This window comes from Oryctolagus cuniculus, chromosome 1, assembly GCF_051225735.1.
Source record: "Oryctolagus cuniculus isolate XC-2025 breed Fujian yellow rabbit chromosome 1, ASM5122573v1, whole genome shotgun sequence".
In the NCBI taxonomy this organism is placed as follows: Eukaryota; Metazoa; Chordata; class Mammalia; order Lagomorpha; family Leporidae; genus Oryctolagus; species Oryctolagus cuniculus.
In genome coordinates this window covers 215691306-215705547 of record NC_142867.1, presented here as the reverse complement: position 1 = coordinate 215705547, position 14242 = coordinate 215691306, and the positions used below count along the sequence as shown (strand labels likewise).

At 41.5% G+C, this 14242-nt stretch overlaps 1 protein-coding gene across 1 annotated transcript in view; it reads right to left on the bottom strand.

The window, feature by feature from the left end:
- Positions 1-4468: 4468 nt before the first annotated feature.
- UGCG (UDP-glucose ceramide glucosyltransferase) overlaps positions 4469-14242 on the bottom strand; it is a 39295-nt gene continuing 29521 nt past the window's right edge. The window contains exons 5-9 of the mRNA XM_070055584.2: positions 12518-12630; positions 9101-9279; positions 8097-8183; positions 7569-7758; positions 4469-7024 (exon numbers count right to left, since the gene is read on the bottom strand). Of these exons, the coding sequence (XP_069911685.1) occupies positions 6854-7024; positions 7569-7758; positions 8097-8183; positions 9101-9279; positions 12518-12630 (740 nt within the window). The 3' untranslated portion in view covers positions 4469-6853. The remainder of the gene's footprint in view (positions 7025-7568; positions 7759-8096; positions 8184-9100; positions 9280-12517; positions 12631-14242) is intronic.

Genomic DNA, 14242 nt, shown 5'->3' with positions numbered 1-14242 from the left:
TAAATATAAAGAAGCAAGTGTTTCTTTAGTTTTCTACTACCTTTTCCTTTTTCCTTCTGGAAATTCTATCATTTAACTAATAGGTCTCCATCCAATCAGTCTTCTATGTCTGGCATCTGTGCATTTCTCTTCGAATTTAGTTTTGCTTTGCTTTGTTCTGGGTTATTGGAACCTTACCAAGCACTAATCTGTTTTCCAAAGTACTGATCATTCTCTTTAGTTTCAACACTGAATTCTGAATTTAGGAATCATAATTTTCAGTTCTTTAATTTCATTTTTTATGCTCTAATTGTATCTCCTGAAAAGTCCTCATTATGTTTCCCCTCTCATTATGCTGGAGTAGAACTTCACTTCTGCGCCTCCCATTAATTTTGCCTCTGTGGCAGCCACATCTCCTGCTCATGCCACTTAGTCTCCTTCCTGAGAATCACATGCTCCCTTTGTTTGTAATCTTCTTTTGCCTGATAATTTGGCAAGCCAGCTGCTGAAGAAATTCCTCAAGCAGTGGTGGATGGACCGCATCAGAATATGGCCACCAGCAACCGGGACACGTAGTAGGGACTTTTTTTGTTGAGGCTATTGAAAGCAGGCTGGCTGTTCTCAGAGGCAAGAAAACTAAACTTACTTTCTGTCCCCATTAACATCAGTGGAATTGATCAGTTTCTTCCCACGTGGTTATAGCAAGTGGGTAAGATGGCCATACTTGGGGTCTTTCTCTCTCCATGCTAACAATGAGCTCTTGATTGTGAATGGATTCTTTGTTTGGTAGTTGAATTGTCCTAGCACAGAGGGACTGAGGATCAGGAGTGACTATACAGGTTATCATGGTCCCAGAATTCCCCAAGGCTGCACAAGTGCACAACTACTGGCTAAATTGGTGCGTGCTTCCTATCTTTATTCAGTGAAGTGAGGGGAAATATATATGTGTGTATATATATGTATATTATATGTATGTGTATATATATATATATATAGTTTTAATACGTGTTTCCTGGCATACAACTCCAAAAAATATTTGGACTGTCCCAAGGGATAGTGTCTTTTTGTACATGAATGAGTTGACTGATGGCTGGTGGCCGCCAGGTGGGTTCGGGGTTGGGACTTTCAGCCCTAGTCTTCCTCCTCCTGGAGGGCAGAGAAGCCGAAGGTGAAGCTGATCAACAATGATCTAACCATCATGTCTGTTAATGCAGACTCCATCAAAACTGAAAAGAACATGACCTGGGGAACTTCCACATGGCTGCACATGAGATTCTCGGAGGCGGCAGCGGGAGCAGGGGGCGGGGGTGCACCTGGAGAGGGCACAGCCACTCTGCGCTCTTTCTCCATACCTGGCCCTATGCACCTCTTCACCTGTACCCTTAGTAACGTCCTTCATAATAAACTTTAAAATGTACCGTGCTTCCCTGGGTTCCGGTAGCCCCATTCAGCACATCACTCTAACCCGAGGAGGGGTTGTGGGTACCCTGATTTATCAATCTAGTCAGCTGATCCGGAGCACTGGTAAAACAACCGGGGGCTTGTGAAGCATAGGAAGTGGCTGAGGGACACTCTTGGGGATTTAGCACCCAACCTGCGGGATGTGACATCATTTCTAGGTTGACATTGCCAGGACTGAGTTGAACGTGAGGACCCCTCTGGTGCTCACTGGGGAACCGAGTGTTTGCTTACTGGGGCGTGAAGCCCCCACCCTTCGTGGGGGTCCCTGATACCTTCCGTGCTGATTGTGGTAGAGGGAAAGCAGAGGACAAACGTTTCTTTTTTCTACACAGGCTGCTTTGGTTCAAGCTCATTACAGGTAGAAATGGTCTACATACATTTTCCCCTCTTGGGCTAACCCACAAAAATGAAGTCAAAATTTTAAGTCCCAGTCCCCCTGGTGATAAAGTTCAAATTGTTAGTTTTTATGAAAAAATAAATTTTGAAAAGAAAACCTTCTGTTAACTTTTCAATGAGTCGCCTATCTGGTATCAGACCTCTTAGGCCAGCCCATCAGTGTCTGCTACCCAATCTTGCCTTAGTGAAACATTCCAAATGCAAAGATTTTAGAAGAGTGACAAGTTCTCTCCACAATGTAAATTGCTTTAAATGTTTAAGAAGAAAAGAGATAGGAATTAAAAAATAAGAACTATTTAGGGTGTGGGTATTGGTCTAGTGGTTAAGCCCCAAGCTGGGATGTCCACATTCCACACTGGAGTGTCTGGGTTTGCCTCCCAGCTCAGCTCCCAGGAGTCCAGACTCCTGCTAATGTGCACCCTGGGAGGCATCAAGTGCCGGCTCATGTACTTGGATCTCTGCCACCCACACGGGAGACCTGGGTCGAATTCCCGGCTCCTGGTTTTGGCCTGGCCCAGCCCCGGCTATGGAAAGCATCTGGGAAGTGAACCAGTAGATGGGAGCTCTCTTGTCTCTGTCGCTCAAATAAAATCTTTTTGAAAAGGAAAATATTCAGAACTTCACTTAAATAAGATCAAGCAATAACAATAGCAAAGTCATACATACATACAAACAAACAAAAAACTCAGTGTTAGCAGTCATTAAAAAAATCCATTTATTTAAACGATGAGGTCAGAAAAAGAAGCCAAAATCAGGTTAAGTTCTAAGTCAGTGTAGAGACAAAGCAGGAAGTAAAATGAGCAAAAATAAGCAAGTAAGAACAAAACGAAAATGAGGAGCCCTTGAGAAATTCTGCTTCTTGAGAAACTCAAGCCAGCTTTTTTTTTTTTTTTTTTTTTTTCCAGCTTTTAAGTCTGTTACTGGTCCTCTTGCAGTTTCCTGGTATCTGTGCCCACTTTTTCTTCGTATGCTCCTAAACTCAAAATGGTTTCTGAACCTTCCTCTCTAGTGAACTGGCTTCCTAGAAGTAGCTGTTCTTTTTTTTTTAAAGATTGATTTATTTGAAAGTCAGAGTTACACAGAGAAGGAGAGGTGGCGGCAGGGGGAGCGGGCAGGGGTCTTCCATCTGCTGGTTCACTCGCCAACTGGCCGCAATGGCCAGAGCTGCGCTGATCCGAAGCCAGGAGCAAGGAGCTTCTTCCGGGTCTCCCACATGGGTACAGGGCCCCAAGGACTTGGGCCATCTTCCACTGCTTTCCCAGGCCACAGCAGAGAGCTGGATCTGAAATGAACCGGCACCCATATGGGATGCTGGCACTGCAGGCCAGGGCGTTAACCCGCAGCGCCGCAGCGCCGCAGCGCCACAGCGCCGGCCCCAGTGGGGAGGATGCCTGCTCTGCAACTCAGAGCCTCCTCTCCTTCCCTGCTGTCCACGAGCCCCCTCGGGACCATCTCCTTCCTGAAATAGCTCTCCCAAGGTCCCATGGCACTCTTTTACCAGTTCCTTCTTTGAAAAGACAAGGGAACCAGGATTCATGATGCTTCATCTCACGTCATCGCCTATGTCCTCAGGAAGGGCTCTGACACCCACCCCTCTACTTGGTAACAGTCTGAACGATTAAGCAAGCCACCCAAAGGCCCACAGCCACTACGCCCAGGCTCACCCAGGTTGGGCAGCCTGAGTTTTTCCTGCCTATCCTTCTCCCACGGAATCTCCAAATGGATTTCCAATCTTCTGTCCTTAACTCTGACTCAGCCACTGTCTTAGCCACCACCTCTATGACTGTAACTCATGGTCTTTCAACCCCACTCCGTCCTGTCTCCCTGTGTCTCTGGCTGGCCTGGGCTCAGTGAGTCACGAGGGGAGATGACAAAAGCTCTAGGCTAGTGATAGGGCCAGAAAAAGTGGCGTGACGGCAAAGCAAGCGGTGAAGAAGAGGGGGAGGGGACGTTCAGGTACTCTAAATCCTGTAGAGAATACATGATAGAAGTCCACGCTGACAGCGTGGATGACTTGACAATGAATGAACCCAACAGCATGGCCACATGAAATCACCCCACTCACACCACCCAGTCTGTGCTGTCCTCGCCCAGAACTGGGGAGGGGTCAGGCAAAGTGTTTAGCATGCTTTGATTCCCAGGCTACCTGCTGCTTAAAGATCTGGTAAAGATATGTATTTTTATTTGTTTTTAGGCACTGAGATATTGATCTTAAGCTGTCTTGCAGATATCTGTATCTTTAAAGCAAATTCTTCCATTAAATGCCTATCCTCAGAGCTCTGCAGGGAAAGATGTTCACCGGTTTGCTGTTTCCTTCCCACCACAGTTAAGTCGATACGGTCAGCAACCGTAACCTGAATGGAGTAAATAGTCACTGAAGCACTAGACCCTGAGACGCTTCAGGACGGGCCTGAACTATTCGTATTCACCTGAACACAGACTTGTGGTATGCACTAATCTTCTCTATCAATAATTATTTGCATAATTACGGGGCCGCCTGTACACAGGTGGAAGGAAGACATCAAAGTTAACTCTCAATAGAACCCTTTTAATAATTCTGATGTGAACGGTGAAAAAGATTACTTTTAAATATATACAGTAAAAGACACAGGAAAACACATCACTGCTAATGTTTTGATTGTATTCAAATTTTTATTTTTTCAACAAAAAACTTAGGACAATGATTTTAAATAATAAAACATGGTATATTCTAAGAGTTTTTTTTTTTTTTTCAAGACAGTTTATTAAATTTGGACTCCTACAGTTCTGCTGTGGTACTTTCTCCAGCATGTGTATTGTTCCTTACCATTTTATCACCACTTCAAACTTGCTAAACAAAGAGTCACTCTGTCTGCATATGTGAAGCTTCACTGTAAGGAAATACTCCACGACCACATAAAACACACAAAACATTTGTTTTTTAATATTTACAAAACACAAGAAGTCTGTCCAGCCATTTTGGTTTTGTCACATTGCCCATACTGGGGTTAGCAAGAAAACTAAGTAACAAGCAAGGTTTCACATCGGCAGTGCAAGGAATGGCATCAACCAAACTTCATTAAACCAACCAATTGCAAACATGGGCAGCAAAACGCGACTCACGTCATAGTGAGAAACAAAAATAAACACATAGTGGGTCACAACTAGACTGGTTTTCACCGTGCAACGTTCCTCCGGGAACAATCCCGCCCATTTCACAGAGAGAAAGGAACATGCATCCAAGCCTCTGTTCATGAAGAAAATGCCCTTCGAACAAATTCATCATAAGGCAAAGAAGAAAAAACAAAACAAAACAAAATGAAACAAAACCTGAAGCAGTTTGGCCCAGAGAAAAGCGTTGCGTATAATGTGTAGACCTGGTATGTCCATATTACAGAGATATTGCAATTTAAACCACGGGGCTAGTCATTAGACAATTAAACGGATTGGCTCAGTGAAGTGAAAAAGTTTTCTAGAAATATGTAGTTATTGCTGATATGCTACACGGGATTGCTTGGCCATGGGAAGCGAAGCCGCTGAGCTTTGCTGAAAGCTGCCATGGTGCCGGGGGGAGCCTGGCCGGGGACACTCACTGGACTGTGTGCCATGCAAGCCCGGAGCAAGAGCAAAAGACCACTATGGAAAAACTAAATGAAAGCCTTATGCACTTTTCCTTACATGTTTGTGTTTTTTTTTTTTTTTAAAGAAACAAAACAAGTCCAGTTCACCACAAGTTAAGCACAACCTGACAAGCAAGTTCAGCGACATGAGGGGGAGGCGGAGAGAAGCACAGCATGCATTTACAGCTAGCTTGGACCTAGTCTATTGTGTCATATAAACTGGAATACAAAACCCAATTTAAATAAGACTAGACAAACTATAACAGTCAAAAAAAAAAAAAAAACACACACGTAGACTTAGTTTGATACTGATTAAGAGTAAAACTCATCCTGTCCCCTCTCAATGGACTCCACTGCAAGTTTTGGATGGCTAGAATATTTACTTACTTAGAAAAGATATTAAATACCTGTATCATGAAATTACATTCTTATTAACAATAAGACAAACTGTGTAAGAAAATAGCTCATGTGTGAAATGTGTCTGAAATGCATTTTTTCCTTATGACTATCAAAACATCCACTCACACTAAAACAAAACTACCCCCAGGTCCCCCGAAAAAAAACTTGAGGAAAGTTGGGGTGAGCTGGGTGAGGAGCAGGGATTTAGCAATTCTAATTACAGCACAGTGATTAACAATGGTTCAAGACAGAACCAACAGGAGTTGGTCAAAAAGATGCCTTCAATTCATGGCTATAATTAAAAACCAAACTCAGCTACTTTTGGTTCATTGCAGTGAGACCAAAAAAATATCTCTCACAGATTCATATAAATACTAGACTCCAGCTCTTTTATTATTATTATTATTTTTTAAAGGTTTTCTGTTTGTTTTTGCAAGGCCTAGCTACCTTATTACAACTTTACATTTGCTCTGCAACAACAGAGGTAGGCATAAAGCATGAAAAAGTTTCTCCGTTAGTACCTTCCGTGGCTTGTCCACTGCATAAGGCCATTCGCTTGAGACGTGGGAAGTCACTACCTTCCAGTCTTTTCTAAACACCCAAAGCTGTTGCCATCCCACTCATGAATGTTCTAAAAGAGTGTCCTACTCCCAAATAAGAAACTTTCTCTACTGAAGGATACTGTCATAGTGTTTGCTGCAGAACATTCGTATATATATGTATACGTATTCATTTAAAAAAATAAACAAACAACAAAAAAATACAAACCCAGGTTCCTAGAACCAATTCTCTTGATTCTCTACTTCCTTAAAATAAAGTGTGTACCATTTGGCCAAGACTACAGATGTGTTTTTTTTTTTTTTCTTCACAGATGCAAGTGCCATGCAAAATAAATTAAAGAACAGATACCAAAACATACATGTGATAAAACTACTGAAGGTAGATTTTTAAAAGCATTTATATAAACATAATTTATAATACTTCTCCTTTTTCCTTTATACACAGTCACAGAGCTGTCGTTATACGTCTAGGATTTCTTCTGCTGTGCCTCCACAGCGTAACCTGTAGCGACCAGTTCTCCAGCTTATCGTAGGGTCCCATAATGCCGACAAAAAAATGTATATTGTCATGGATTCACGGATGAACCAAGCGACTGCATAATCAAGTTTTGAAAAACACAGTGTGCCACCCTAGGAATTAAAGGAAAAAAAAAAAACAAATTTGTTCACTATCAGACTGAAAAAATAAGTTAAAAATATAAGTATGCTACCTAAGTATGCGATTGGCATTAGTATTACTTTGTGATATTTAGGATTACTATCTATTATTATACCTATAAGAATACTCTTCTAAGTGTATTACTTAAAATCAAGTCTGCTTCCTTAGGTAATCTAACCACCCTGTGTTATATGCCATTTGATGAGATGTTAATTATTATCAGAAGCATTAAAATAACCTCCATCCAATGTATTCTCGGTTTGAATATGAGCTAATCTGCTTCCCATCATTTCGGGGGAACTTTAATAAAAGTGATCATATAACCAACTGAAAATTGCAAATAAAGTTAAGTTTTGCATGAACATTCGACTAAAGAATGCAATGTTTAAACCTGACAGGAACCTTCAACAGGAAGCTGAAGCATGGCTCCGAGAGACTTTTCTTCAACCATTTCTAAATTAAAATGCTTTTAGTTCCACCACTTGACTGCCAACCTTTTCATGCCTGTCCACATACCTGGACACCCCTGAGTTGAATGTAGTCAAATATAAACCATGCCAAGCAATGACACATGAAAAACACCATAATATCCCATCTGAATACATGGTGGGCGGCCCATCCGATAATTAAACTGGCCACAAAGCATTCTGAAATTGGCTCACAAATGATTGTAGCAGGAAGCATGTTGATTCGCAATTTGGTCCACCTGAAAAAGTTTTAGAAGTCTATAAATGCATTTGTATAGTCTACCTTTGATGAACACAGATTATAAAATCTAATCAAGGTACAGACTGTTAGACAATAGAGGTCAGCATAGTTAAAAATTCAGACCCTTCCCTTTTTGAACACACTCAGCTTCACACAGCCAAGAAAATGTACTGAGACGTTAAATTTATATTAATACAGAACTTGCAAAAACTCTTCTGAAACTAAACAAAAATCTAACCTTGAGGTCTTTTTTTTTTTTTTTTAAACCATGTTAGACCATGTAAACATTACCTTCCCCTCTTTTAGCAGAGTATGAAAAGAAGAGAGTTGATTTACCTGATCATTCTAGATTGGAATTGAGAAATTGAATATGAGCCAGAGTTTTGCATTGCAACTTGAGTGGACATTGCAAACCTCCAACCTCTGAAAAGTAAGAAAATTGTAAAATGAGCTACGGTGATGAACACAGACAAGGGTGCTGACTGAAGGGTCCACAACTGCTGGTGTTCAGAGTCAGCCACAGCCTCGGCAGTGGCACATTTCTCAGGGACTTCTGGGTCATCGTCGGCCCTTGATGGCACCATCCAGGAGCTGAGCGGAGTTACTAACCCCTGACTTCACAGTTTAAGAAACTGAACGTACACATTGTAATCCATATTCTGTACTTTGGAAATTTATATTCATTAAATAAAAGTTAAAAAAAAAAAAAGAAACTGAACGCGCACTCATTCTGAAAGCATTGACTGGAGAGGGTTCTGCACTTAACAGTTTAGACTCTGATCATTACCACCACCCAAACCCCAAAAGGGTGAGTGCACGCAGGCATTCAGTAAGAAGTGACATCATGGGAGACATCAGGAAACCATGATCTCCTTGGAAATCAGAGATTTTAGGACAGAGTAATGCTAAGGTAATCACGCGAATCAGTAGGTGTCTTCTTAACAAAGTATCAAGTAATTTACTGAGAAATTTCAAATTTTGAAATGATATTCTTTAAATGTCCACCCACTAGCTTCTGACTACATTGACAATTTCAACTCTTGTAAAACACAGAAATTTACACCCTATACTCATGAAAATTCATAACCACAGAGATGCTTCCTTTTAATCTCTTCAAACCCATTAATTTGAAGAATGTTAGAGGAATCAGAACATTCACTTGCTTCATTAGTACAAATCTATAAATAATTAACAGGAATTGCTTTGCTAAAACTATTAATCTATTCTTTCTGCATAAGCACAAAACAAGATTTCAAAAAAGCCCTAATCCATGGGTAGAAGAGAAAGAACAAGCCAACAGAAGTGCGGTGCTAAAGATATTATGGCTTTAGTTTTCTTACCGGTCAGCTATTGCTTTGGCCATAAAGTAATCTTCGGCAATGTACTGAGCAAAAGCTATAAGTCCTCCTGCTTGATCTAACACATCTTTTCTCATTAAACACGACATTCCTGTCACACACTTGAAGCCAGTGACATTGGCAGAGATGTAAGATCTTGGATGTGAAGTTCCAAAGTATACCTGGCCAAAAAAAAAAATTATGTTAAAAGCATAGTGCTTATATAATGGTTTTCCCAATGATTTTCTTTAAATATGATTGAGTGAATATCCCATTATTCTTACATAAACTGCTCGAGTAAAGAGGGGTACACATTTGTGTTTGTATAAAGCAGCCAGTAATTTACTTAGTTGCATATTCTTATTGTCACTATGAAGATAACAACTGCTAGTGTTCAGGGTGAGCCTCGTTCATTACCAACAAATATTTACTTTTGGAGGAAAAAGCATATTCTATTCTGAAATAAACAGTCTTCTACAAAACTGCAAGATTCAAAGATTTATGTAAATAAAACTTAATTTGGGTATAAAACAAGACTTAAAAATATCACTAAGTGACTTAAGATATTTAACGTATCCTTTTTTAGAATGTTCATGTGAAAAAGTATATACAAACACACATATCTGCATATTTGTTTGGATTAATATACTTATACATAGCACAAGCACGTACATACACACAGCACCCATAGGATATCAACCTTCAGGAGAATCCTGTTCAATTCTTTTTCTTGTATCCTTTCATGGCTTGCTACTTCTTTTGCCCCTGAGGTACTGGTACTGAGATTTTTCCCTACTTTGTCAAATGAATTTTTCATGAATTAGGTAGATCCTAAAAGTCTATCTCCCATCTCTTCCTGACATTCCCCTACATATATTAAAGTCATGAGATGTGTAAACTGATACATCAATGCTAGAAAGAGTTGGCCTTCCCCTCCCTATTAGCTATAGGCCCTGTCTATTATATACTCTTCACATCTGCTGCCTTGTCCAATTAGCCTGAAACCAAGAGCTGTGATCCTCCCCAGTGGCAGGAGCTACACATGCAAATACAGAACACTTCTCAGGGACGACTGAGAACATGTGACGCTCGCTACCGACCCAAGCCCAGACTCCAATAAAACTGGTGCTTGTGGGACTGAACCAAACTCAGCTTCTAAGACCAGAAGCACACGTCTTAACTCCTTAAACAGTTACTAAGCAAAGGCTTAGGATGAGGTGGGACTGGGGATCGAGTGAAGGCTCTCAGGATTGCTTCTCAGACCAGAATGATCCCTCTGGCCCGCTTCCATTTGCTCTAAGGATAACAGAGTGACTTCTAGGGGTTCAGTCTACACTAAGGGAGGGGGTGTATCCTGGGAAATGTTTGTCACTGACATACACACCAACTTGGATATTGCTAACACAAAATACGATGTGGTATATGAGAGCACACAGTAGTTTATTTACTTATTTTTTAATTTGACAGGTAGAGTTATAGACAGCGAGAGAGAGACAGAAAGAAAGGTCTTCCTTCTGCTGGTTCACACCCCAAATGGCCGCTACGGCTGGCGTGCTGCACCGATCCGAAGCCAGGAGCCAGGTGCTTCCTCCTGGTCTCCCATGTGGGTGCAGGGCCCAAGCACTTGGGCCATCCTCCACTGCCCTCCCGGGCCACAGCAGAGAGCTGGATTGGAAGAGGAGCAACTGGGACTAGAACCCGGCGCCCGTATGGGATGCCAGCGCTGCAGGCGGAGGATTAACCAAGTGAGCCACCACACCCGCCCCAGTAGTTTATTTTATAGGAACTACCCAGCACTTCTCTCACTAATCAAAACACTCTGGAATTTAAGACTAACAATTTCTCGTAAAGGACAACTCATGTATACACAGGCGATATTAAAGAGGTCATGGTTCAAATTATCAAAGGTCAAATGCAAATTCTCACAATTTATCTTTAGCTCTTCAGATCTGTGGCAAATATAAGAATGTAACTCCAAAGAATATAAATGCAGCTACACTTAAGAGGAAGCTATTATATTTAAGGACTGAAACCACGGGATTCTTCCCTGGTAATAAAACAAGTTTTTCTTGCCAAATGTTTAACAATACAGGAATGGTTAAAGAATGGAACATGTAAGTGATGATAAAGCTAACAAAATTACTTTTATGAAAAGTTATTAATGATATGTGAAAGTTTATGAAGTAAAAAAAGATGCAAACTTATTTTATAGTTCTATATCACCATTATGCTTTTAAAAAATGTATACAGGAAAAAAAAAACTAAATTGCCAAAATGTTAAAACAAAAACTGGGGCAGAGCCGGCACTGTGGCGTAGTGGGTTAAGCCTCTGCCTATGTGCCGGCATCCCATATGGGTGCCAGTTCAAGTCCGGGATGCTCTTCTTCTGATCCAGCTCTCTGCTTACGACTTGGGAAAGCAGTGGAAGATGGCCCAAGTCCTTGGGCCCCTGCACCCATGTGGGAGTCCTGGCTCTGGATCGGCCCAGCGCCAGCTGTTGCGGCCATTTGGGGAATGAACCAGCAGATGGAAGACCTTTCTCTGTCTTTCCCTCTCTCTCTCTCTGTAGCTCCACTTCTCAAATAAATAAATAAAAAACAACTGGGGCTAGCATTGTGGCTCAGCAGGTAAACCACTGCTAGAGCACCTGCATCGCACATCAGAATGCCTAGGATTAAGTCCCACCTCTATTGTGGTCCAGCTTCCTACTAATACGCCTGGGAACACAGCAGGTGATGGCTCAAGTACTGCAGTTTCTGACATCTACGTGGGAGACCCCGTTGGAGTTCCTGACTCCTGACTTCAGCCTAGCTCAGCCCCAGCTGTTGCAGGCATCTGAGGAGTGGACCAGTGGACTGAAGATCTCTCTCTCTCTCTCTCCCTGTCTTTCCTTCTCTGTCCTTCTTTCAAATAAATACTTAAAAAGAAAAAAAATCTTAATTTTTAAAGATAGAAACTTCCTCTAATTGGTATGGTTATGGACCTTTTTATTTGCTTCTATTACTTTTCCATAATTTACAGTTTCCTACATAGAAGCAAATCATTCCTGAGCAGAATATATATTTCTCAGAGAGGTATGAAGAAAACTAGCTGGATTTGAAATCAGAGTTTAAAAAGGTGCTTTTCAGACTGAATCTTTGAAAGAACGATGTAATGGGCCCTTCGTTCTAAATCACTAGCTGAGAACTGAACTCCAAAACTGGAAAGCGAGAACAGAGGAAGAGGAACAGACTGTGTCCGGCTGGCAGTCGGACCCCAGACGCTGCCTGTGCACAGCTCTTCAGGGCCAGGGTGCATCAGCTCGGCTGTGAGGGCCCCGAGGCCCCAGCAGCTTCCTCACTGAAGACAACAGCTCCTCTCAACCTGAGGATTCTATGAGGGATCTGACATCACCAATATTATCACAAGCACTGCACTTACCTGTTCTAAGGTGGCAGCAAAGCCCTGTCTATCTGCTACGTAAGGCAGCCCGTGGACCAAACCCACTTTTTCTGTCATTTGATTAACCATGTCGGTAAGTGTGTCCGGAATTACTACAATGAAAAAAATAAAAGTGGGGAGGGGAAGAGGAAAAAAATCTTTTTAGCAAAACACTCATTAGTGTCAATTATATTCTATGAATTTTTATTAAGTTCTTAACAAAAATTATTGTTGTAAATATTTGAATTTAATAAAGTCGATCTTGATCACCTTTCTGAGTAGAACACAAAATTTCCAATAATTTAATTTAAGTTCACTGACTCAGTACTTGTTCAGCCCAGCATACACCTGCTGGGTACTGGAGGCAGGACACGCCTTGAGAACACTGCCCCCAGGACAGGGCCTGCAGACTGGACTAACGCTGTGTCCTAGGGGAGAAGTTTCAGGGGCAGAAGCCACAGGACCTCAGCGCCTGTGCTGTCTTGTGCTGGCTTCTCTACCCTCCAGCCCTAGAAATGAGCCTCTACCTTCTCTGTGGGTATAAAATCGACCTGATCTCACAGAACTATTCAGGAGACTGCAATGAGATACATTTAGCAGAGATCTGTACACTGGGAAACAAAACAAACATATGGCAGTAAATAAAAGACAGCAAGTGTGAAGAGCGGACATAATCTCTGACCATGAATTCACACCCGTGTAATGGCCTCGATTAATCCATAGCAGTCCTTCACTTATATTAATATTCAAATTTGTATTTTAAGCTGATAAAAATGAAATCATTGCTTTATCTTCAAACAGCACACGTATCATTTTAAATGAGTATTTTTCATTTCCTTTAAGTCTTTCAGAACTAAATCTACCACATAAAACACAGTTGTATTTGAACCTTAAATGCTCATACTCTGGGTTAGTGATTTCCAATCAGGGGCAAGGTGGGCCCACAGAGGACACACTTGGCCGTGTCTGGAAACGTTTTTGGTTGATACAACTAAGAAGAAGGGGTGCTACTGGCATCCAGGAGGTCAAGGCCAGGGCTGCCGACCTCCTAACAGGACAGCCCCTCACAGCAAAGAATAACACTGAGGCCATGAAAATTAAAGTAATTAGAATTTAACACAATATTACAGAACACTGAAACTTTTCTTAAGTGTAAATATTTAACCATACAAAAATGCAAACTGTGGTTTCAGTACAGCTGATCCCCCTTGTCCCTGGGTTCCACAACTGCAGATTCAGTCAACTGCAAGTAAAAAAATCCAAAAAAACAAACTGCGCCTCAACTGGACGAGGAGAGACTTTTCCATGTTGTTATTCCCTAAAGAACACAGTACAACCGCTACTTCCCTAGCACTCACGTTGCATTTATTCTAAGTACAGGAGGATGCATAGCTCACATGCAGATACTATGCCACTTCAGTTAAGCAACTTGCCTGTCTGTGGATTGTGGTACCCAAAGGGTGTTCCTGGAGCAAACTCCCCACAGATGCTGAGGGGCTGGATATAAAAGGCTTCTTGCTAAAACCACCAAAGTGCAAAACCACGGATGGATTTTAATAAATGTATGCTATCTGGTAAAATATACACCTGTGGATTTCTGGCCCTCTGTGTTGCACTATTCACAGCACAACAGAAAAATAAGGGATGTCACACACACACATGGCAAAGTGACACACATGAGAAAGCATGTAAATTGAGAATGGACCTTGAGTATTTTTTTAATGG